This window comes from Lates calcarifer, unplaced genomic scaffold (assembly GCF_001640805.2).
Source record: "Lates calcarifer isolate ASB-BC8 unplaced genomic scaffold, TLL_Latcal_v3 _unitig_1835_quiver_1176, whole genome shotgun sequence".
Taxonomy (NCBI): Eukaryota; Metazoa; Chordata; class Actinopteri; family Centropomidae; genus Lates; species Lates calcarifer.
Genome location: NW_026115789.1, coordinates 12,389 through 37,580, shown reverse-complemented (window position 1 = coordinate 37,580; position 25,192 = coordinate 12,389). Strand labels below are relative to the sequence as shown.

The 25,192-nt window shown below is 39.6% G+C and overlaps 3 protein-coding genes across 8 annotated transcripts; 1 reads left to right on the top strand and 2 right to left on the bottom strand.

Annotated features, from left to right (window-relative positions):
- The first annotated feature begins 3,690 nt into the window (after positions 1 to 3,690).
- LOC108890933 (uncharacterized) lies at positions 3,691 to 7,473 on the top strand. The gene is made up of 8 exons (XM_018688013.2): positions 3,691 to 4,070; positions 4,400 to 4,511; positions 5,264 to 5,438; positions 5,769 to 5,856; positions 6,178 to 6,269; positions 6,374 to 6,538; positions 6,644 to 6,735; positions 7,348 to 7,473. Exons 1-8 carry the CDS (start codon positions 3,957 to 3,959, stop codon positions 7,422 to 7,424), a joined length of 915 nt encoding a protein of 304 aa, XP_018543529.2. The 5' UTR covers positions 3,691 to 3,956; the 3' UTR covers positions 7,425 to 7,473.
- Positions 7,474 to 8,279: 806 nt separating this feature from the next.
- LOC108890935 (microfibril-associated glycoprotein 4) lies at positions 8,280 to 20,645 on the bottom strand. Of its 6 annotated transcripts, none has more exons than XM_051067630.1 (7): positions 20,567 to 20,645; positions 11,405 to 11,460; positions 10,562 to 10,717; positions 10,284 to 10,322; positions 10,068 to 10,164; positions 9,668 to 9,835; positions 8,280 to 8,928 (listed from the first exon to the last, which is right to left on the bottom strand). In XM_051067630.1, exons 2-7 carry the CDS (start codon positions 11,408 to 11,410, stop codon positions 8,675 to 8,677), a joined length of 720 nt encoding a protein of 239 aa, XP_050923587.1. In that variant the 5' UTR covers positions 11,411 to 11,460; positions 20,567 to 20,645; the 3' UTR covers positions 8,280 to 8,674. The 6 variants fall into 6 exon arrangements, with proteins under 6 accessions (XP_050923587.1, XP_050923586.1, XP_018543533.1 ...); XM_051067629.1 differs by having other exon boundaries at positions 20,553 to 20,642; XM_018688017.2 differs by lacking the exon at positions 20,567 to 20,645 and adding an exon at positions 11,749 to 11,904.
- Positions 17,545 to 20,695, bottom strand: LOC108890934 (microfibril-associated glycoprotein 4-like). The gene is made up of 7 exons (XM_018688016.2): positions 20,567 to 20,695; positions 20,218 to 20,273; positions 19,374 to 19,526; positions 19,096 to 19,134; positions 18,880 to 18,976; positions 18,480 to 18,647; positions 17,545 to 17,932 (listed from the first exon to the last, which is right to left on the bottom strand). The coding sequence occupies exons 2-7, from the start codon at positions 20,221 to 20,223 to the stop codon at positions 17,679 to 17,681; spliced, it is 717 nt and encodes a 238-aa protein (XP_018543532.1). The 5' UTR covers positions 20,224 to 20,273; positions 20,567 to 20,695; the 3' UTR covers positions 17,545 to 17,678.
- Between the last annotated feature and the right edge of the window lie 4,497 nt (positions 20,696 to 25,192).

Here is a 25,192-nt window from a genome sequence, read left to right as displayed (position 1 = left end):
TAAAGCCTGACTCACACTAACAGGTTTTTAAAATCTTAACTGATGTAGAAAATGTGAGAGATCACACACACATTGACAGATAATGTCAGATTTCACAGTTGTGTTCTTATAGTGTGTGATATGCAGAGAGAAGACCAACACAGCCACACCACACACTAACAGAGTCACCACAACAACCAGAGTCTGGACTCTCACAGCTCGACATGTGACCATGTCAGAGAAAACAAACATGGCGGACGATGACGTCTCTTGGTTATTATTGTGTTTCCATCTTCACTCAGCTGCTTCCTGATTGGCTATCGAGAGCATGCTAGGGTCTGCCCGGTGTCCCCCCCAGGACACCCAGGACAACATGATTTCTGATCGGAAATATTCAACATGTTTAATATTTATCGGGTGGCTCCGATCATCTTCAGAGCAGATCAGGAAGCAGAATGAGACAGATGCTCAGAAAACATAGTAAGTAGGAGAAGGAAGCAACGATCGATCTGAACATCGTAAATCTGTCAGTGGTTGTTCAGAGTCCGTTACCTCTCCTCCCCACTCCCGGGAGATCATCTTTCTCATCAGCTGTTTGGAAGACGCAGGACGTCCTGGAGTCTCGCGATGACAGCAAAACACAGGAGTTATCAGAATCCACAGACATCTTCAGCCATATCTGTGAAGGATCGGGGGTGATAGGTGATAGGCGGGTCAGGTAACAATCTGAACACAAACATACAGGTGGTACACAACAACACAACAGTCCAACAGTCCAGCTTCCGCGCAGATTGTCCAATCAGAGTCATCCTATATGAATTCAGTGAGTTCAACTGAGTTCAGTCAGTTTAACCACTAAATGTTGACTAACAATAACTGGTTAGTTCTTTGGTTAGCTGCCTGGATAGTTTGTGTTAGTTACTGTAATATTTGTAAATTGGTATGTAGCTCACATAATTAGTTAGTTCATTACATGGTCGGCTAACATTACATTAACTTGTTAGTTAAGCTAGTAGGTAGCTAGTTTACTTGGAAACATCACCACGTTAGTTTCGTTGGTTGGCTGGTAAATATAGGTTAGTTAGTTGGTACCTTACTGGCGACATATAAGTTGGTAACATTAGGTAATTAAGTTGGTGAGCAGCTTTTTATTTTGATGATATCTAGCTGGTTACATTAGCTAGTTAGTTAACTGGTAGCTGACTGGAAACTTAAACCTGTTAGTTAGTTGGTGCTTTGCATTAATTAGTTAGTCAATTGCTAGCTCGTAACATTAACTTGTTAATTTGTTTGCAGGCTTCTAATATTAGCTTGTTCATTACTTCTTCACCTGCCTGCCCTGGAGACAACACCTTGTCAGTTGAGTTAACTGGTTATCCAGGTATCAGCTGCAGGTTAGGCTGGTTAACAGCTGGTAACTAGGTAGAGATGGTATTGCCATAGTAACCTGATGGTTTTAACTGACATTATCCTCGGATATGGACTCAGCTGAGCCTCCTCCTCCTCCTGTTAAAGTGCAGAGAGCCACACGTGGCTGCTGTGTTGCCTTGGTTAATCAGAAGCAACACATCAGTCAAAAACACAGGAAAACTTTCACTCATCAAACCTACCAGCACAAACTCTGTCCTTCAAAACGTCGGTTTCGGTTTAGTATTAAAACGCATCCAGTCAGCTGTCCTTCCCTCACTGCAGTAATTAATCCGTTAAATCGTTTGAGCTTCAAACACAGGACTCGCAGCAGGAGGAAACTGTACCGTCTTCTTCTTCTGCACAAATAACGTCGCTTCTTCTCTTTCTTCTTCTTCTTCTTTTCCCAGGGCAGGAACATCTGCTCAGACTGGGCTCCCGCCTGGTAACGTGTCTTTGTCCTGCCCCATGTAAAACATCCCAAAATACAGAGAGGCAGGCCGGAGCGGGCTCAGATTTCACTGCGGTTTAACTGCACCGCACCCAGTCCCACATCTGGAGCCGGGGCCGGGCCTCAATACTGTTCCCACTCTCACTCAGAGGAGGCCAATTAGAGGCCGAGAAGGAGCGGAAGAAGTGGTCAACACGTCCTCACACCCTCTGCGGAGGAAACAACAAGTATTAGAACCGAAATGTAATCAAGTATTCAGAGTAAAAGTACTGCAGTTTCGATTTAATACTGGGTGAAAAAACAAGCTGATACCATCATCATTATTATTGTTATTATTATAAATAGTAGTATTTCAGCTGCAGAAAAACAGGGGGGGGGGGTTATTAAAATAGGAAAGAGGGAAGGGAAAATGGAAAGAGATTAATGAAAGAAAAGAAGTAATGGGAAAAGAAAAAGCAAAGGAAAAAATGAAGAAGCAGGATGAACAGAGGGGAGAGGAAAAGAAATAGAAAGCAGGAAGGCAAAGGAAAAATGGGAATAAATTATGTAGAAATGAAGGGAAGAGTAAATGGAAGGAATGGAAATGGAAAGGGACCAATAAAAGGGGGGAAAGCAGAGGAAAAAATGGAAAGTGAATGGATAAAGGAAAGGAGGAAGGACAGAGGGAAGGGTGGAGGAAAAACAAGAATGAACCCTGTGAAATGTAGCAGAAGGAAAATCTCCCAAAAATGGAAATAATCATGTGAAGTATCTGTGGAACATAACAGGAAGAGATGAACCCAACCTCTGCAAACAGCCTCCTCCACCTCCTCAGGACTTGAGGGGTTTTTAGTTTCTCTGATGATAAAAAAGAAGAAGAAGTCCTTGATGTTTGGAGGCAGAGAGATAACTGCAGACAGGAAGGAGGCTGTTTATGTTGTTAAGAAGCCGGCAGTGTAATTATCTGCAGTTTGGATAAACATCCAGGCCTCAGCAGAAATAAGACTCACTGTGCTCAGAGACTACTCATCATTTCAACTGATGATGGTTCCCAACACTTCTGACTGGTGTCTACCCCCCTGCAGGGCGGGGGTATTCTTCCACCACCATGTTTGGATGTGTCCATGATATATCTGAGCACCTGTCCTCCAGAACTTAGGCTGATGGTTACACGTTTTATCTGCAGCTTTTCAGATGCACCTGTGGTGGAAATCAAACAGCTGCAGAAAAATTCATCATCATGATTATCTATCATCATTAGGGTTCCAAAATTCCAGGAATTTTCAAAGTTGGAAACCTTCTATGGGAATTAACAGGAATAAACTGGAAATTTGCAAGATTGCAGGTTAGCCTATAACAGGGAACTTTACTGTAGTTGAAAAAAAGATCTTGCAGCATTCTCAGTTAAAACAACCAGATTTAATACAAATTCAGTTGAACTAGCTAGCTATCAGTATTTCATTGACAATTTAAGAGAATAGCTATCATGGTGCTAGCTAGCTTAACTGTATAAATTACCCATAATTTCCTGTAAATTCCTGTTAATTCCCTTACATTTCCATAGTTTTGTTAATATTCATGTATTTCTGTTAATTCCTGTGGAGAGTTTCCAACTGGGAATATTTCCAAATTCCCCATCTTTTGTGGAAAGTTTCTAAAAATTTTCCAGAAACTTACTGGAAATTTTTCACCCCTGTTATTATCATCAGTATTTTTCTGCTGGTCTAATAACTGGAGATAATGTGCATGTGCTTCCCTAGAAAACATAAGTCTGATCGGACAGATGGCGGCGCTGTAATTAAAGCTCAAAAAAGCAATTTTGGAAATTTGTACTGTACCAACAATGACATACACACAGTGTGAGTCAAGGAAAGTTTATTTAAACTGCACCACTCAGACACAAGGTTATTCAAAGAGCTTTCAACAAAAGTCTGTTTAACAGCATCATAAGAGGAATTTTTCAGAGAATTCACAGTCTGTTCATAAAAAACACTAAATCGCTCACTTATTTTGAAAGAAGCAACGTCTCAGTCACCTAGCAACAGAGTTCTCATTGATTACTTAACCCACTTGAATATAAACAGATATTGTACACATGACCTCCTAGAGTCAGCTGATCATACATAATAACTTCAGTTTAATGGTAGTTTGTTTACTCATTGATCAGAACCAGGTCCCTGAGTGGTCCTGGAAGTATTCCTTAGTCATGGATGAAGCTGCGTTGGAACAGTTCTTTGATAACCTCATTGCAAATGTGAGTACAGGCTGCAGCTCATCCTCACTATGTAGAGAGAAAAAGATGTTAAAGGGTCAGTTTGGCTAAATGACCTGCTCTGAATAATCCACAGGCCTCAGACTTGCCAACGAGTAAAGTTCCTGGGACTATACTTCTTCAGAAAGTAGTTCTAAAATTAAAACTCACTCTCTAAGTGAAAGCAACAGTTGATGCAAAACAGATACAGGAGACATTCAGTGTTGGTCTGAATCTGAACATGGGGGTTGCTGACAGTAAAAACAGAATTTCACTGGACCTCCTTTAGGTTCTGATCTGTAGGTGGTGTAAGTCATTGAATCTCACTGCAGGACTCCTCGAAGGTGGAGGATGAGGAGGAGTTGACTGAAGAGGAGGAGCTGTGTCTCAGCTTACTGCCTGATGAGCTTCTGACACCGTACGAGACCAGACAGAAAAACACAGGTACAACACTGATGATCCAAAAACTGGGGTTGTATCCACTGAAGCGTATCAACAGATATTCAGAAATCATTCAGCAGCTACACACAAGGTGCATTGATGAGCACACAAAAATATTATACAAATACAGAAGTCACAGATAAAGAAATCAACTGAAAGGAAAATAATTACAAAATAAATAAATGAAAATTGCATATGTATTAAGGTCAGTCAAAAAGTTTCAATGAAAAAGGCAGTTTTATTTCTTAGATTGCCCTGTTGTATTTTCTTATGTAAAAATAATGAAATTTTTTTATGATCTTGAACATAATAAAAATATTTATAAAGATTTATGTCTATTTACATAATGCATGTATCATTTTTCCTTGTGTTTTGGGTTCTTGGCAGCCTAAGACTTTTTTAAATGAAAAAATTATTGCTTAGCTTGTGTTAAATAAAGGCTACATGTTCTGGTTTCTGAATTTATGGATTTTTCACGAGACACCACTCAGTGATTTTCTGCAACCCCATCCCAATACTTCTGGTGAAACTTGAATTTTAAAAAAATTACCCCAAATAGAAGGACACCATACATATGGGGTAAGTTTAAAAAGGGTCAAACAAATACAAGAATAAATGCATAGAAAGCTGTACCTGTACTCTGGAGGGTTAAAGCCTAGAGTCTGGATTTACCACTTGACATAAACCTTATCAGAGTCTCCTCAAAGAAGAGGAGATAAGGTTCTGCAAAGCTGATGGTCTTTGGTTTGCTTCAGATGACACCAGACAAACAGCAGAGAATGACACCAGAACTGGCCTGAACTGCACCTGTCTGGACTACAGCTCCCAGAATTCCACACAAGTGTCCGAGGTCCCAGGTGTGTTATCCCTGCTGGAGCAGAGGGGCTCCTGCATTTGTCCCACGACCTCCATGATGCCTGTGAAGATACAGTAGGTCACAACAAAACAAACTTGTTCTGGAGCTTTCAGTTTTATCACAGTCTTCCTCATCAGATGACTTTTCAATAATAATAATAATAATAATAATAATAATAATAATAATTTTTCTGAGAACTTAAGGGACTTTTTGTAAATGATAAAAGTTCAGCTTCAAGACATTGGAAACAAGAGTTCTGGAGTTTCTGATCATATCACATTATCCTCCTGTTTCTATTAGACGATTGTGCTGTAGCTTTAAAACTCCCCTTAGTAAATCTGTGGGTGTTAACACAACATTCATATGTTATTGTAAAAGACAACGTCCAGTGTGTTTGTGTGCAGGAACGTCATCGCTACAGTGAAGCTGGGCTGTCGTCTGGACCTAAACATAATTGCTCACAAAGCGAGGAATGTTGAGTACAAACCAAAGGTACAGAAATATCAACGTAGGATGTTTCTGTCAGTTTGTAGGGTTGTGACTTCTTAATACATTTCTCTTTGTCAAATCCATAACAAGCAGTCAGTTAATCAATCTTTTGTCACGTACTACACTGAATTTATCATGTCCAGTATGCAACTGTTAATATTAAGCATGTAGAGAGAAATTCATTCAAGTGTGAGTTTTCATAATAATCCTGTCCTCCAGTCTTTCAGAGAACTAGCTTCTGGCTCTATATTCAACAGGTCTACATGTTTTTTCTAGTTATTATTATTTTATTTATTTACCTCTCAATTTCCTCTTGTGTTTCAGACTTTCAGGGGGCTCATCATGAGGATCCGTGAGCCACGTACCACAGCAACAATCTACGAATCTGGAAATATTGTTTGTTCTGGAGCCAACAGGTCTGTCTGCCTGTCAGCCTGTACTCATCCTCAGTGACTTTAAGGCTACAAGACAGTTTTCAGGACAGTATACGAGCACCTTTCACCTCTTTATGTTTGAGCAGTGAGGATCAGTCACGGGTGGCGACTAGGAGGTATGCTCGCATTGTGCAGAGGCTCGGCTTTCCTGTCTCCTTCCTGAACTTTAAGATCCAGAACTTGGTGGCCACCTGCAGCACCTTCCCAGTCAGTCTGGAGCGACTGATGCTAGCCCACCATCAGCACTGCAGGTCTGGACACTGTTGCTGAGTTCACATGAGCCTTCCATCTGAACGCATCTGGATCAGAATCATCAGATACTAAGTCAGGTTTTGTGGGTTTTTCACCCTCCACAGTTATGAACCAGAGCTGTTTCCTGGCCTCTTCTGCAGTGTGATTCCTGGCATCACCGCGACCATTTTTGCATCAGGGAGGTTGACACTGAGCGGTAATTGTGCTGCATTTGAGTCTGGGGTAGTAGTATGTTTGGAGGTTTTAGGGGCCTGTGAGGAAGTTCTAGTGGGCACTGAGGAGATTCTAGGCATCCTGGGAGTTGTAGAGGTCCCATCTGTGTTTCTTCTAGTGTTAGTGTCCATTTGGGTAGTTCTAATGCTTTTGATTAGGTTTAAGGGATCCTGTAAATTGCTCTTAGAATAACTGATGAGCTTCTAGAGGTTCTTTAGTTAGTTGTGGTGTTCTTTTAAGAGGTTTTAGAAGTCACCAGGGACTTCCAGTTTTCCTTTGGGTGGTTCTATCGATCACCAGAGAGCTATTAGTGGTCCTTTTAGGTGGACCTAGTGTTATTTAAGAGATTTTAGAGGTCCTGACGATACTGCTGTTGTTGAGGAAGTTCTAGGGGGCCCTTCAGGTGATGTGCCATCCCTGAGCAGGTTCAAGTCTTCTATGTAGTTCTAGTGTTCCTTTATGAGATTATTTTGATATTTGAACACCCATTGCACTATCCTGTCATCTAAAATCCCCTCATTTGTGTCCTTTCCTGATTCTATCATCCTTTTTTTGAAAGAGTTGAATTTCTGATTTTAACTTCTTGTTATTCCAGGAGCCAAAAAAGCAGATGAGATGTACAAAGCGCTTGATACCATCTATCAGATTCTGAGCTGCTTCAGGAGGCAGTGAGGACAGACACATCAAACTAAAGGAAATAAATTAATGTCTTCCATATCACTGACTATTAGCAATTTAGTAACAACAATAACAGTTTAACTCCCTCACCTGCAGAAGTCACTCAGTGGTTGAACTGATCTGGGATCAGATAAAGCTCCTTGTATTTGATCATATGTGTAGAAACATCTGGAACCTAAAAGTGTGTGCGATAGTTGCTAACTCCTTTTAGAACATGGAGGAGCTATCACATCAAGACCAGTCTGCACATTATTTAGCTTATTCATGACACATCAATATGTATCAGGGACCATTGATTAAAATAACTGCATGTGATATGTTGCACAGTTGAATGAACAGTTTACAGCCCAAGGACTTCCCATGTGACTCTGTGTCTCCCTTACCTGTTCTCTCAGGTTCTTTTGGGTCTGCTGGTTAGGGGCCATTGGTCCAAATCAGCATCTTGTTCAAAAGACGATTAACGTTTCCAGTAACCAGTTCCGGATCAAGCAGGGCTGAGGCTGCAGTTGCCTCCTGTGGTGAAATTTAGATTTGTTTTATTGGTTTATTTGACATTGTGGAAATTGCTGTAACAGTCAAGAGGAAACTCCATCCAATTCCATTTCTGAATTTGAAAAAAAGATCTGGTTTTGTAACTGAGTTTATGTTTGGAGAGTATTAACATCAAAATGACTATTAATACCAGTATTCATACCTCTCAGAATATTAGGTATGAATATGTGTATTATGTGAAGAAGGTATAGTTGTAGTTTGTCAGTGTAACCAGTAGAGGGCAGCAATGTGTCATCAGGAGGTAAAGCAACAGAGAACCAGACAGACACAGAGGACAAAGTGAGGACATCAGGTCTCTTCATGTTTTTGCTTTGCTTCTGATTTATTGTCATTGTCCAGCAGATAATGATTCACATCAGGGTTCAAACCTCCACCAAAGGTTGTGTTGAAACTGAGTAGTATAGGAGAGCCACCGGTCCAATCACTTCTCTACACCAACAGCTGTTTGACACAAGACTTTACACACAGCAGCTGCTCACACACACAGTCAAACTCTGACTTTATCTAAGCTGGAAATGTTTATGTCAACTATTGATTCATGTTTTAACAAACTGTTGGAAGTTAATGCAGCTATTAGCATCTGATCAGAGTCTATGTGTCTGTTTGATTCTACTGATTATGTGAGATTACACCAGAGATGAGAGAAAAGAGAGAAAGAGATCAACATCTGATATTCTGCTGGTCCTGGAGATTTACTGCACAGGACGGATCTTCATGCTGATGGCCTTCAGGGAGTAGTTCCAGCCCTTCCAGTAGTACCATTCCACTCCAAGATAATCTATACTGTCATCAGCCCCCCAGCGATAAACACCGTTGGGGTTTGCATAGTGACAGCTCTTGTACCAGAACGCCCCCAGACGTATTTTGGGACAGTTGGAGCTTGAAGAGTCCTGGTCTTTGTCGAAGGTGGAGAACTTCTGTTCATTGTGATAACTCAGGGAGTCTCCTACAGAATCACAGGTGTATAATCACATTACTGAAATTTTCTCTTACAACATTTAAGTCACTACTGAAAAAACATTTAACACACATGGTCATTCTCTTGGTTCTTTTAGTTCTTTATTGATTATTTTTAACCATTTAAAAATGTTTGTTTTTTCTCATTTGCAGCACATATACTCTTTTTTCCCTCCTAAATTGCTTTGCTATAATTTTTAATTGTTTTGTTTTCTTTTGTTTGTCTTTAATTTGGATTTGTCTTGTAAAGCACTTTGTAGCTGGCCTTTGAAAGGTGTTATATAGATTATTATATTCTAACTACTGTAAGTGTTATCATTACTTACAGTGCTACCACTTTACCAGGTCCTGTTACTGCTGTTACTACTGCAGCTTTCAGAGCTGCTTCAACAACTCAACTTCTAGACGTCAGAGTCTGAGCTCAGATCAGATACTAAAGCTCAGCTGAAAGCTCCTCATGTGTAGGACTGAAACATTTTCACTCTAAGTGGCTCTATCACAGAAATAATTCTACTCCCAGCAGCTTTCAGTGCTCCTGAAATGATCATTACAGAGTACAGAACTTCAGTACAGAACTTTATCCGACTGAACGACTCTTTTATAAACTGGGGTCTGGGTGGACCTCAGATCTGTCTGTAGACTCAAAGCTGGTTTATCTTTGTCTGTTCAGTGACAGTGGTAACAACTGTTCATGTGTCCTTGTGCTCTAACTTCTCCTTTTAACTCACCCGCCCCTCCATCGATGAATCCAGACACTTGCAGTTTGTATCCGTCACATTCTGTACCAACAGAGAACGAGGAGTACCGAGCAAACACTTTCTTTCCATCAAAGTCCTCCATGTCGACCAGCAGCTCGTTTTTTCTCTCATTTGTCAGGGAGTGGATGTTTTTAAGACCTGCACACACACACACATTTACAAACTGAGTACAGATTAACATTTTGTTGAGATCTGTCCATAATTCAATGAAAACTTTGTCACTGAGATTGATGAAGAAAACTGATGTGAAGACTTGAGTTACAAACTTTGTCACAGTCCTGTTTCTGGATTTACACAGTAGAGTTTTATATTTGTATTTTATCACACTGAGTTTCATGTAGTCTCATGACTGTTTGGATCAGTTTCTCACCGAGCCAGTACTCTCCAGTAGCGCTACCAAAGCCGAACTTGTACTGGTCCCAGGGCCTGTAGAAGTTCACTGAGCCGTCCATCCTCCTCTGGAACACCTGGGGGACAGGTCATGTTTCCAAAACAGTGTTTTTACAGGTATGAGATTTATTGTGACAGTCCAACAGGAAGTGTTTGTAGTGAAAACCACTCAGCTGAGACTTGATGAAGTACTCACCGTCCACCCTCCTCCAACTGACTCCATGTCACAGTACACCTACACACAAAGACATTCATTAGTTAATGTGATCCTTCAGCTGAATCTACATCAAAATGTAGTACAACCTGTACTACTACTGCTGCTGATGCTAAAACTATATCCACTTGTATCTGTGCTTGTTGACTGTGTTGCTGTCAGAGACGATCATTGTCTCCACATGGTGACGACTCATCTCAGAACAACATTTTTATCATCTAAACATGAAAGCAGATGTGTCCCAGACAGGTGAAGTGTACCTGGACAGCAGACCTTCCTCCAACAGGATAGATGGTGTACACTCCACTGGGTTTGCTCTGGTTTTGTTTGTGGATGTCGCTGCAGTCCATCGGGTAGGTGAGCGCATCACCGCTGATCAACAGCGGAGCAAAGAGGAGGATGAGGAGTGGAATCATCTGGAACAGAGGAGATGTCGTCATCTAGACTTGGGGTAAGGTTTGAAACCTTTACATTTTTATCATGTTGAGTTCTAGTTTTCGTGGCATGATGTGGGAAAACTGAGGAGTGAGGGACCATACAGAAACAGTGTGAGAAAGGTTCAGGAATCTTTGAGAAGATTAGCATGAAAGCAGCAGGACTCATCTAGAGTCATTGTGATAAACCTGGGCTTTCTCCACAGAGCAAGCATAGATACAGCTCATACAAACAAGTTGAACAGTGTAAAAGCAACATGAGTAGAACAGTTAGATTATCATCTGAATTAAACTGTGTGTAAAACATAAAGTTGTGCGTTAGGTCAACTTGTAAAATTGTGGATGTTCTGGTTTTGTATTTGTCCAATGTAGCTGTTGGACTTTTTCCACCTTTTTTGCTGTGTTCGCGTTTCTGACTCAAGTGTTGAGTAAATATAATGCTCCTCTTTAGCTGCAGTCAAATCTCAGTGCACAAAGTCAAACAGCATTGTTAGAGTCACCAGCAGCCCTCAGTGCCTGTAGCCACACCAGGCAAATAATCAACTGTCCCCACTGCAAACTGGTCTACTGTGTGTCCCAGCCTCTCTCTGTGTGATACAGAGACAGGACTGTTTCCCTCTGCATATGGTAAAAGGCACCTTTATGGAGTGATGTTTCAGTACAACTTACCTTCATTGTCAGGTTTCTGCTGAAATGAGGTGATCAAAGTCCTGATGTGGATCTGTCTGGAAGCCATGAAAACACAGTCAAATAAGAACAGAAGAAACCAGAGTTCAGTCAGTAAATTTACTGTGCAATTTAAATTTAGTGCAATTTACTGCGATATCAAAAATCAGCCACAAACTTTATCTCAGCCTATTTTGGAAATATAGCTTTTGACCAAGACATTTTGATTTGTAAAAATCACAGAGGACCTGTGTGAGACCCTGGAGGAGCTGATGATATTAATGTTCACACTACATCTAAGTCATGTGTGATGTCTGTTGGTGGGATGCTCACCTGTCTGAACTCACCTGCAGGTCAAACTGAAGAGATGTTGTGTCTTCACCTTCAGAGGAAACAGAGACAAACTGCTGCTTCTCCTTCAGTCTGACAAACTCTCTCAGCTTCACTACTTATATCTACAGAAGGCTCAGTGATGTCACACTTCTCTGTCCATCTACAAATACACATATATGTATTTAGTTTAAAACAAACAGTCCAACATCAACAGATGAATATAAGGCTCACACACTCTTGATAAGTATTACAGCAACAACATTTCACAATGCCGACAAACTGCCTTGGTCAAGTACAACTTACATGTTAACAGTACAAACATATTTTGATACTGTAATCATTATTACAAAATTCCTTAAACAGGAGTGGACACAGTTCACTGACAGGTCTCTGTAGAGCACTGGTTATAGTTTTAACTAGAACACGGTGAACTTAGGGTCTTTAAAATCCATCCTAAAACCAAGGACCTTCATGGCTAGTAAGGCAAGTGAAGTTTACACCCCAACTTTTCAAAGTGGTCCAACCTCACTTTAATGCAGTTGCATCACAAAAGTGTGCAACTGTATTATTTCCACTTGGCCAAAATCCCCAAGATTCAGACATCTGCTGTCCTTGAAATGCTTAAGTTGTCCCAGTTCAGTCAACCATTTTTCATATGGTTTGGAGACTTCACCAGGGATGGTTGTATCCCATCCACACTTAGCCTTGCAAAGATCTCTGAGAATCTGTTTTGCTTTTAGTACACAGGGGGCAGCAAGACCTAGCAGGTCATAAAATGTCCTAACAGTAGAAAGTATAGCTCATCTGGTGAGACACCTGTTTCTGATTGTAATCTGGAATCCAAATGTGTCATTTTCAATATTCCAAAACATCCCAAGAGCCCTTTCCACAGGTGGCTTTTCTCTGCCCAGGTCCAGGTTTCTAATGTGCTTGGCTTTGTGTTCCTCTGGCATAGCAGCCAGGACAACATGGCTATTGCTAACCCACTTTGTTAGTTTAAATCCTCCTTTAGCACACAGTTCACTGAGATTCTTGACAAGCTTCTCTCTCTGTTGCTATGGATTTAGGGCAGTCATCAACATAAACATTTGGTTTAATGGTGTCAACTGTGATTGCATCAAATTGTCTGTCTAACTACAGTTTTTTGCAGAACAAAATTAGTACAGCTTGGGGAATAGATGGCCCTGGACAGGTGCATTTTCATTCGATATTGTTCTAAACTTTGGCTTGTGTCACCATCTGGCCACCACAGAAATCTCAGGAAGTTTGAATCCTCCTCATGATCTTGAACTTGGTGGGACATCCATTCATCTGTCATGATTGCAATCTGTTCCTGGTAGAACCTCAGCAGGACACCTAGAAGAGAGTTGGCCAAGTCTGCTTGTTGAGTGATGATCCTTTGATGGCACCTTCTCTGCATGACCCTGGGAAATTGCATCTTTCATGAAAGCCTTGTACTCTTCCGCACAGGCATCATCTTTATGAATTTCTAAGCAAGGTAATGACCTCAGGGTTCAGATGGTAGTTGTTGGGCATGATGACATCACTATTACGAAGTGGCACTTTCAGGTCACACTTGATACCACCTGCATAAATTTGTGGTTTTCAGCTGACATTTGAGGTTTTCCTTTCATACTCTCACTCTGGCAAATTGTGGTGGTACTGGTTTACAAGAGGGTTTTTGAGTTGGTCAATAGAAATACGGTTTACTGATGCCACTGGTTAAAACTGTAATCAGGGTGAAAAGTTTGTTTGTTGGCAAGTAGAACAGAAAAGGAGTCAATCTGTTTTTGCTAAAAAAAAAAAAAACTGCTTACACAAGTTTTTGTTGAAATTGTTGAGTGAACATGTGGAAACTTTTCTTGTTTGCACAATAAGCAAACTACAAACTAAAAACTGTTGCAATGAAGCAGCAGCCTCCACATTCTCAAGGTCATGAGAAGGATATACAGTGGAATTCATGTGGCTTATAAACTCAGAAAGATTCAGTATAATCATCTAAAATAATTTTTAACCTTCTGAAATCAGAGAGGCCATCCAAATGTTTCCAAAAGATACAATACTGTGCAGGTCTTTAGATCCATTAAATTTGTTGTTTTAGCAATACTATAATGGTCATATATAATTATTTCTCTCTTTATTAGAATACAATCAGGAAATACAGGAAATGTGTATGCAGTATTCAAACAGAAAAAAGTAGCACTAACCTGGCTCTCTTGAATCTAAATGGAAAGGAACCCTAATTAATGTCATTGCTAACACCTGTATTTGTCCTACTATTTCATGTCCAAATGACTGCTGTGAAAAGGGCATATTACACCAGGTTTGTGCAAGACATGCTTGAGCATTACCTACACATGTATAAGTTTAACTCATTTGAAACTTGGAAATATAAGACCACCTTTCAATGCCATGGATCACAGAATTTGACAGACATTGTTTTGCATCAGCCAGGCCACTCTCAAAGGGAAATCCACAAACAAACTGGATACTCAAGATGTGGTATTCAAGTGCAATCATATTTGGAGAGAAGAACAGCTGATAAAACACAGACAGTCATGAACTGGCCTCCACAGAGTCTAGACCTGAATATTATAGAGGCAGTATGGGATCACCTGGACAGAGAAAGACATAAAAGGCAAATCTGGGAAGTGCTAAAAGAAGCCTAATATAATATACCAGATGATCACTTCAGAAAACCTCAAGACAGTCTCCTCAAAAGAGTTCAATATGTGCTTTTGCCTGTAGAAGCCGTTTTGTTCTGATTTTTTTTTTAAAATTCTGTGTACATATCTCCTGTATTTTCAGTTTGTATCTTAATAAAGACACAGAAAATAAACAAGGGTGGTCATTAAAACTTTGCTAAAACAACAAAGCTATTGGTGGCCTAAGACAGTGCACAGTACTATAGAAAATGTGAATTTAAAAAAAATGTCTATGAATTCTTGTGTTGTACAGTGATGATTAACCCCTGCGGGAGTTATAAAGACATAATGACATTGTATGATCACTAGTGTTGCAAAATATTCCTTTTGCAACACTAATTGCATCATTATTTGTTGTGGTATTCTGTATCTCAGCCAAAAAGGCATTGACTATAGGAGCTATAAGAGACAAGATTTTCTGTTTTTGAGGTAGAGGGCCACTTGCACATCAACCTGAGGGCTGTGAGTAACTGTAGAACGTTTTCAACTGACTTCACCTGTGAGTTCAGAGCTCGTTCTTTAATAAGTTAGATAAATGAAGAGAGGTTTTCTCTCTCTCAATTTGCTTCTTGCAACTCTAGTAACACACATATTCACACACACACTATTCAGAATGTGTTATGGTCGATTTCAGCAACTGTTTTTAATTTTTTATAGGTTTCAAAGCAGAAGACAGTTTCTTGTTTCTCACTCCTGTTACCAAAACCCATGTGTCATTTAAAAAGCATGTCTAATAGCATGTTAACTAATTTCTTTGTTTCTACCTCAAACGTTTGTTGAAAAAAAACATGTGAATAATAATGATATTTGTAATTACAAAATTCACAATATATGTTTGTATATGTTTTTCTAAAAAGATTTTTTAAACTGAAGTAACACTTTAACCTTTCTCCTACTTCAGATCCATACCTCGACCTGAAGCCTGACTTTTGAAGCAGACCTGATGGAGAACGGTTCAGACTTGTTCGTACTATTGACATATTACTGCAGAGAACAAGCTGCCAGCTTGAAAACAATGATTTACACTGTTTGTGTTTCTGAGTGAATGAAGAGTCGACAGTATATTAACAGTGTTTGGAGCCACCAGGAACCTGAACTCATATAATCAATATCAAACAAATGTTAATGTTAATAATATTAATTATAACATTAAATAACGTTAACTGTACCTGAACATGATGAGATGGAGCCTCATAAACTCCAACTACAGCAGCTTTCAGTTCTGTATGATCTCTGGGAGTGTCCTATGGTGTCTGGTCCTGTGGGTTGCAGGATTGGGCCTCCATGGATCTGGTTTACTGTCAGACATATAAATGGAAACATTTCAGCCATCAGCTTTATTGTTATTATTAGTACAATGTTAGGAACTTCTGTCAGATCAGTTGTTGTTAGTCCTCCAGTTAGTTTTTGTTCAGCAGAGGCCTCTAAATCATGTCCATACATCAAACTGACCACATGAATATGTTGCTGAAGAACTTTGAGTTTGTTGCTTGAAGACTTTTCCTCTGACTGTTCTGGCCTCGACCTGAGTCTTCAGTCTGTTGGGAGAAGCAGAAATGTGATCAGTCTCCTGTTCCTCTCAGCTCCCATTCTCAATTATTTCAATTTATTATTATTATGAAAAATAAAATAAATGACTGAACATCCACAAACATCTTCAGTTAAAAACATAACTACATATACTGCTCTTGATTTCGGCGGGTCTGTGTGAAGTCTACACCTGTGTAAACATACGGTGGGTTCACTGAGACTGAATAATCAAGAAATTCGTCTTTCATAACCACTTTTCCTTGACGTAGACTGAAAAGTAGCGCTTCCTTAAGCCGGAACTTGCTGTGATCCCAAACCTGGGTCATATCTGTATTATCATTAGTATTGATTTCTCTGTTATTGCTGTTCTCTCCCTTCCTGCCTGAGGGGGTGCTTTCCATCTGTTCTTGTGTTTTTTTCGTTAAGGAAGTTGAGTTGTGATGGGGGTGGAACATGTGTGTTTAGGTGCATTCAGGTGACTCAGGTGTGTTCTAGAATAGTATATGCATTCAGGTCTTTGATGCAGGTGTGTACAGGTATCTCAGGTATGAACAGATATTTACTTGTGTTCAGGTGGACACAGATGTTTGCTGGTGTGCCCAGGTGTATCAGGTGCTTTCAGGTGAATTCAGGTATTCAGTGTAAACATTTTCATATCATTTGTTTTTAAATCTTTTAAAATTGAAAATTAGCCACAGATATGTATCAGTGTATCACATCTTGCACATTAAGGCTGCAGTCAGTCATGTTTCAGTGACTTCTGAGACTTTTATTCCCTGACTTTAATCTGTTGTCATATTATCACTGAAATCCTTTGTTTTGTTCAAATTTCTTGGACTGTTTGCTGTTTTAAGAATTTACACTAAATTCATAACTCTTTTGACCATGTGACAAATTCACTGAATTACTAATACTATAATACTAATAAATTATGGAAACCAGTAAGAAACTGTGTCAAAAGGAAAAGTCTGTCTCTAGACTGTACAGAATTAAAAACTAAACTTCATTATAAACTTTATACAGTTCACATCTGAACATTACAAACTGTGTGACAGTGTGAGGAAACTCCATCCAAATCCATTTCTTTGTAACTGAGTGTATGTTTAGAGAGTATTGACATTAAAATTAATACCAGAATTCATACCTCTCACAATATTAAGTATTAATATGATATAATGTGAAGAAGGTATAGTTGTAGTTTGTCAGTGTGACCAGTAGAGGGCAGTGATGTGTCATCAGGAGGTAAAGCAACAGAGACTCCACACAGAGAGACACAGGGGACAAAGTGAGGACATCAGGTCACTTCATGTTTTTGCTTTGCTTCTGATTTATTTTCATTGTCCAGCAGATAATGATTCACATCAGGGTTCAAACCTCCAAAGGTTGTGTTGAAACTGAGTAGTATAGGAGAGCCAGAGTAGTATAGGAGAGTTCAATCACTTCTCTACACCAACAGCTGTTTGACACAAGACTTTACACACAGCAGCTGCTCACACACACAGTCAAACTCTGACTTTATCTAAGCTGGAAATGTTTATGTCAACTATTGATTCATGTTTTAACAAACTGTGTTGGAAGTTAATGCAGCTATTAGCATCTGATCAGAGTCTATGTGTCTGTTTGATTCTACTGATTATGTGAGATTACACCAGAGATGAGAGAAAAGAGAGAAAGAGATCAACATCTGATATTCTGCTGGTCCTGGAGATTTACTGCACAGGACGGATCTTCATGCTGATGGTCTTCAGGGAGTAGTTCCAGCCCTTCCAGTAGTACCACTCCACTCCAAGATAATTTATAGTGCTATCAGCCCCCCAGCGATAAACACCGTTGGGGTTTGCATAGTGACAGCTCTTGTACCAGAACGCCCCCAGGTAGAGTTTGGCACAGTTGGAGCTTGAAGAGTCCTGGTCTTTGTCGAAGGTGGAGAACTTCTGTCCACTGTGATAAGTCAGGGAGTCTCCTACAGAATCACAGGTGTATAATCACATTACATTACTAATGATGATACCAATAGTACGTTTTAATCTTTTAGATCCCTCTTAAAGACCCACTTCTCAGGGCTTAGGTTCTGAAATTTTCTCTTACAGCATTTAAGTCACAACTGAAAAAACATTTAACAAACATGATCATTCTCTTGGTTCTTTTTGTTTTCTTTATTGATCATTTTTAACCATTTAAAAATGTTAGTTTTTTCTCATTTGCAGCACATTTGCTCTTTGTCCTTCCTAAATTACTCTATAATTTTTAACTGTTCCATTTTCTTTTCTCTTTAATTTGCATTTTGTCTTGTAAAGCACTATGTAGCAGGCCTTTGAAAGGTGTTATATAGATAAAGTTTATTATATTCTAAGTACTGTTATAAGTGTTATCATTACTTACAGTAGTAGGACTACTGGCTGTTATGCTACCACTTCACCAGGTCCTGTTCATGCTGTCTTTGTCTGTTCAGTGACAGTGGTAACAACTGTTCATGTGTCCTTGTGCTCTAACTTCTCCTTTTAACTCACCCGCCCCTCCATTGATGAATCCAGACACTTGCAGTTTGTATCCGTCACATTCTGTACCAACAGAGAACGAGGTATACCGAGCAAACACTTTCTTTCCATCAAAGTCCTCCATGTCGACCAGCAGCTCGTTTTTTCTCTCATTTGTCAGGGAGTGGATGTTTTTAAGACCTGCACACACACACACATTTACAAACTGAGTACAGATTAACATTTTGTTGAGATCTGTCCATAATTCAATGAAAACTTTGTCACTGAGATTGATGAAGAAAACTGATGTGAAGACTTGAGTTACAAACTTTGTCACAGTCCTGTTTCTGGACTTACACAGTAGAATTTTATATTTGTATTTTATCACACTGAGTTTAATGTAGTCTCATGACTGTTTGGATCAGTTTCTCACCGAGCCAGTACTCTCCAGCAGCGCTACCAAAGCCAAACTTGTACTGGTTCCAGGGCCTGTAGAAGTTCACTGAGCCGTCCATCCTCCTCTGGAACACCTGGGGGACAGGTCATGTTTCCAAAACAGTGTTTTTACAGGTATGAGATTTATTGTGACAGTCCAACAGGAAGTGTTTGTACTGAAAACCACTCAGCTGAGACTTGATGAAGTACTCACCGTCCACCCTCCTCCAACTGACTCCATGTCACAGTACACCTACACACAAAGACATTCATTAGTTAATGTGATCCTTCAGCTGAATCTACATCCAAATGTACTACAACCTGTACTACTACTGCTGCTGATGCTAAAGCTATCTCCACTTGTAACTGTGCTTGTTGACTGTGTTGCTGTCAGAGACGATCAGTGTCTTCACATGGTGACGACTCATCTCAGAACAACATCTTTATCATCTAAACATGAAAGCACATGTGTCCCAGACAGGTGAAGTGTACCTGGACAGCAGACCTGTCTCCAACAGGATAGATGGTGTACACTCCACTGGGTTTGCTCTTGTCTTTATGGATGTCGCTGCAGTCCATCGGGTGGATGAGATCACCACCGCTGATCAACAGCGGAGCAAAGAGGAGGATGAGGAGTGGAATCATCTGGAACAGAGGAGATGTCGTCATCTAGACTTGGAGTAAGGTTTGAAACCTTTACATTTTTATCATGTTGACTTCTAGTTTCGTGGCATGATGTGGGAAAACTGAGGACTGAGGGACCATACAGAAACAGACTGAGAAAGGTTCAGGAATCTTTCTGAGAAGATTAGCAAACATGAAAGCAGCAGGACTCATCTAGAGTCATCGTGGTAAACCTGGGCTTTCTCCAAGAGAGCAAACATAGCTACAGCTCATACAAACAAGTTGAACAGTGTAAAAGCAACATGAGTAGAACAGTTAGATTATCATCTGAATTAAACTGCGTAAAACATAAAGTTGTGCGTTAGGTCAACTTGTAAAATTGTGGATGTTCTGGTTTTGTATTTGTCCAATGTAGCTGTTGGAATTATTCTACATTTTTTGCTGTGTTCGCGTTTCTGACTCAAGTGTTGAGTAAATATAATGCTCCTCTTTAGCTGCAGTCAAATCTCAGTGCACCAAGTCAAACAGCATTGTTAGAGTCACCAGCAGCCCTCAGTGCCTGTAGCCACACCAGGCAAATAATCAACTGTCCCCACTGCAAACTGGTCTACTGTGTGTCCCAGCCTCTCTCTGTGTGATACAGAGACAGGACTGTTTCCCTCTGCATATGGTAAAAGGCACCTTTATGGAGTGATGTTTCAGTACAACTTACCTTCATTGTCAGGTTTCTGCTGAAATGAGGTGATCAAACTCCTGATGTGGGTCTGTCTGGAAGCCATGAAAACACAATCAAATAAGAAGAGAAGAAACCAGAGTTCAGTCAGTAAATTTACTGTGCAATTCAAATTTAGTGTAATTTACTGTGATATCAAAAAAACTGTCACAAACTTTATCTCAACCTATTTTGGAAATATAGCTTTTGACTAAGACATTTTAATTTTTTTTAAAAAATCACAGAGGACCTGTGTGAGACCCTGGAGGAGCTAATGATATTAGTGTTCACTCTACATCTAAGTCATGTGTGATGTCTGCTAGTGGGATGTTCACCTGTCTGAACTCACCTGCAGGTCAAACTGAAGAGACTTTGTGTCTTCACCTTCAGAGGAAACAGAGACAAACTGCTGCTTCTCCTTCAGTCTGACAAACTCTCACAGCTTCACTACTTATATCTACAGAAGGCTCAGTGATGTCACACTTCTCTGTCCATCTACAAATACACATATATGTATTTAGCTTAAAACTGAACTGACTGAAGATTCTGTTCCCTTCTTCAGCACTGTAGTAAGGGTTGATTGTAGATTTCAGAAACTCAGAACTAAGTTTGTTCCATTTGTTAATAATTATTTTCTCAATGCTTTTGCAGAATAGTAGAAGAGGAAACTTTGGAATAATTCAATATTTGAACGAGCTCACATGAGACATAAAAAGAACTTAAAACATGAGGAAGGGGTTGGTATCACTGGACTCTAAGTTACAGCAGTAACATGACGGTGATGTTGGAAGAGTACATGAAATTGGAATTAAAACACATCATGGCTCAATAAAACTGTTGTGTGGTGTGTGTGCCAACGCTCACACACTCTTGATAAGTATTACAGCAACAACATTTCACAATGCTGGCAAACCGCCTTGGTCAAGTACAACTTAAATGTTAACAGTAAAAATACATTTTGTACTGTAATCATTATTACAAAATTCCTTAAACAGGAGTGGACACAGTTCACTGACAGGTCTCTATAGAGCACTGGTTATAGTTTTAACTAGAACACTGTGAACTTAAGGTCTTTAAAATCCATCCTAAAACCAAGGACCTTCTGGGAGCAGAATCATCCACAATAACAACGAGGTCTCCAGGTTGAAAATTCCTTGTATCTGTATTGCACTTATTTCTCTGTTGCATGATTGGAATGTATTCTCTGACCCATCTCCTCCAGAAAACAGCTGCTACATCTTGTACCTGTCACCATCTCCTTCTAGAGTACAGGTCCTCCTTAGTGAACAGCCCCGAAGGCATGACAGGGTTAGTTTTGAGAAGAAGTAGGTAATAAGGTGTTAAAGGTTCCACATCATTCAAAGTCATTTGTTACCGTAGTGATTGGTCCATCTGTCATTATTGCTTCCACCTTACATTAGACTGTTTACAAGGCCTCATCATCAAGAACTTGTTTTTGTACCACAGAACAGAGTATTCTTTTAAGTGACTTAATGAGTCTCTTCAATGAACCTCCATGGTGAGCGCCAGATGCTGGATTAAATATCCATTGTATTCCTTCTTGGAGCAGATTTCTATGGATTTTGTCATGGTGACGTTCTTTTACTGATTATTCAAGCTCCTTTTGTGATTGATCACAGTACTGCTACAGCATAGAAATCTGCATATTTCATTGATGCAGGGGTTAGTGTCCAAAAGTGAAGATTACACCCCAACTTTTCAAAGTGGTCCGACCTCACTTTAATACAGTTGCATCAAAACAGTGTGCAACTGCATTATTTCCACTTGGCCAAAATCCCCAAGATTCAGACATCTGCTGTCCTTGAAATGCTTAAGTTGTCCCAGTTCAGTCAACCATTTTTCATATGGTTTGGAGACTTCACCAGGGACGGTTGTATCCCATCCACACTTAGCCTTGCAAAGATCTCTGAGAATCTGTTTTGCTTTAATACACAGGGGGGAGCAAGACCTAGCAGGTCGTAAAATGTCCTAACAGTAGAAAGTATAGCTCATCTGGTGAGACACCTGTTTCTGACTGTAATCTGGAATCCAAATGTGTCATTTTCAATATTCCAGTACATCCCAGGAGCCCTTTCCACAGGTGGCTTTTCTCTGTCCAGGTCCAGGTTTCTAATGTGCTTGGCTTTGTGTTCCTCTGGCATAGCAGCCAGGACAACATGGCTATTGCTAACCCACTTTGTTAGTTTAAATCCTCCTTTAGCACACAGTTCACTGAGATTCTTGACAAGCTTCTCTCTCTGTTGCTATGGATTTAGGGGAGTCATGAACAGAAACATTTGGTTTAATGGTGTCAACTGTGATTGCATCAAATTCTCTGTCTAACTGCAGTTTTTTGCAGAACAAAATTAGTACAGCTTGGGGAATAGATGGCCCTGGACAGGTGAATTTTCATTTGATATTGTTCTAAACTTTGGCTTGTGTCACCATCTGGCCACCACAGAAATCTCGGCAAGTTTGAATCCTCCTCATTATCTTGAACTTGGTGGGTCATCCATTCATCTGTCATGATTGCAATCTGTTCCTGGCAGAACCTCAGCAGGACACCTAGAAGAGAGTTGGCCAAGTCTGCTTGTTGAGTGATGATCATTTGATGGCACCTTCTCCGCATGACCCTGGGCAATTGCATCTTTCAGGAATGCCTTGTACTCTTCCACACAGGCATCATCTTTATGAATTTCTAAGCAAGGTAATGACCTCAGGGTTCAGCTATATGGTAGTTGTTGAGCATGATGACATCACTATTATGAAATGGCCCTTTTAGGTCACACTTGATACCACCTGCATAAATTCGTGGTCTTCAGCTGACATTTGGGGTTTTTCTTCATACTCTCACTCTGGCAAATGTGGTGGTACTGGTTTACAAGAGGGTTTTTGAGTTGTTCAATAGAAATACGGTTTACTGATGCCACTGGTTAAAACTGTAATCAGGGTAAAAAGTTTGTTTGTTGGCAAGTAGAACAGAAAAGGAGTCAATCTGTTTTTGCTGAAAAACTGCTTACACAAGTTTTTGTTGAAATTGCTGTGTGAACATGTGGAAACCTTTCTTGTTTGTAGAATAAGCAAACTACAAACTAAAAACTGTTGCAATGAGGCAGCAGCCTCCACACTCTCAAGGTCATGAGTATATATATACAGTGGAATTCATGTGGCTTATAAACTCAGAAAGATTCAGTATAATCATCTAAAATAATCTTTAACCTTCTGAAATCGGAGAGGCCATCCAAATGTTTCCAAAAGATACAATACTGTGCAGGTCTTTAGATCCATTAGATTTGTTGTTTTAGCAATACTATAATGGTCATATATAATTATTTCTCACTTTATTAGAAAACAATCAGTAAATACAGGAAATGTGTATGCAGTATTCAAAAACAGAAAAAAGTAGCACTAACCTGGCTCTCTTGAATCTAAATGGAAAGGAACCCTTATTAATGTCATTGCTAACACCTGTATTTGTCCTACTATTTAGTCCAAATGACTGCTGTGAAAAAGGCGTATTACACCAGGTTTGTGCAAGACATGCTTGAGCATTACCTACACATGTATAAGTTTAACTCATTTGAAACTTGCTGATATAAGACCACCTTTCAATGCCACGGATCACAGAATTTGACAGACATAATTTTGCATCAGCCAGGCCACTCTCAAAGGGAAATCCGCAAACAAACTGGATACTCAAGATGTGGTATTCAAGTGCAATCATATTTGATTGCACTTGAATACATTTTACAGACAGTCATGAACTGGCCTCCACAGAGTCCAGACCCGAATATTATGAGGCAGTATGGGATCACCTGGACAGAGAAAGACATAAAAGGCAATTCTGGGAAGTGCTAAAAGAAGCCTGGTATAATACACCAGATGATCACTTCAGAAAACCTCAAGACAGTCTCCTCAAAAGAGTTCAAGATGTGCTTTTGCGTGTAGAAGCCGTTTTGTTCTGAAAATGTTGTGTTTGTTTTAATTCTGTGTACATATCTCCTGTATTTTCAGTTTGTATCTTAATAAAGACACTGAAAATAAACAAGGGTGGTCATTAAAACTTTGCTAAAACAACAAAGCTATTGGTGGCCTAAGACAGTGCACAGTACTATAGAAAATGTGAATTTAAAAAAAATGTCTATGAATTGGTGTGATGTCATAAGTCATAATGACCTTGTATGATCACTAGAGTTGCAAAATATTCCTTTTGCAACAATAGAGTTGCAAAATATTCCTTTTGCAACACTAGAGTTGCAAAATATTCCTTTTGCAGCACTAGAGTTGCAAAATATTCCTTTTGCAACACTAATTGCATCATTATTTGTTTATTTGTATTTTTAGATTTTCTGTTTTTGAGGTAGAGGGCCACTTGCACATCAACCTGAGGGCTGTGAGTAACTGTAGAACATTTTCAACTGACTTCACCTGTGAGTTCAGAGCTCTTTCTTTAATAAGTTAGATAAATGAAGAGAGGTTTTCTCTCTCTCAATTTGCTTCTTGCAACTCTAGTAACACACACATTCACACACACACACTATTCAGAATGTGTTATGGTCAATTTCAGCAACTGTTTTTAATGTTTTATAGGCTTCAAAGCAGAAGACGGTTTCTTGTTTCTCAGTCCTGTTACCAAAACCTATGTGTCATTTAAAAAGCATGTCTAACAGCATGTCAACTCGTTTCTTTGTTTCCACCTCAAAAAAGTTTTTGAAAAAACATGTTAATTATAATGATATTTGTAACTAAAAAAATCACAACATATCTTTTTTTTAATTTATTTTTCTAAAAAGATTTTTTAAACTGAAGTAACACTTTAACCTTTCTCCTACTTCAGATCCATACCTCGACCTGAAGCCTGACAACGGTTCAGACTTGTTCATACTATCTGACATATTACTGCAGAGAACATGCTGCCAGCTTGAAAACAATGATTTACACTGTTTGTGTTTCTGAGTGAATGAAGAGTCGACAG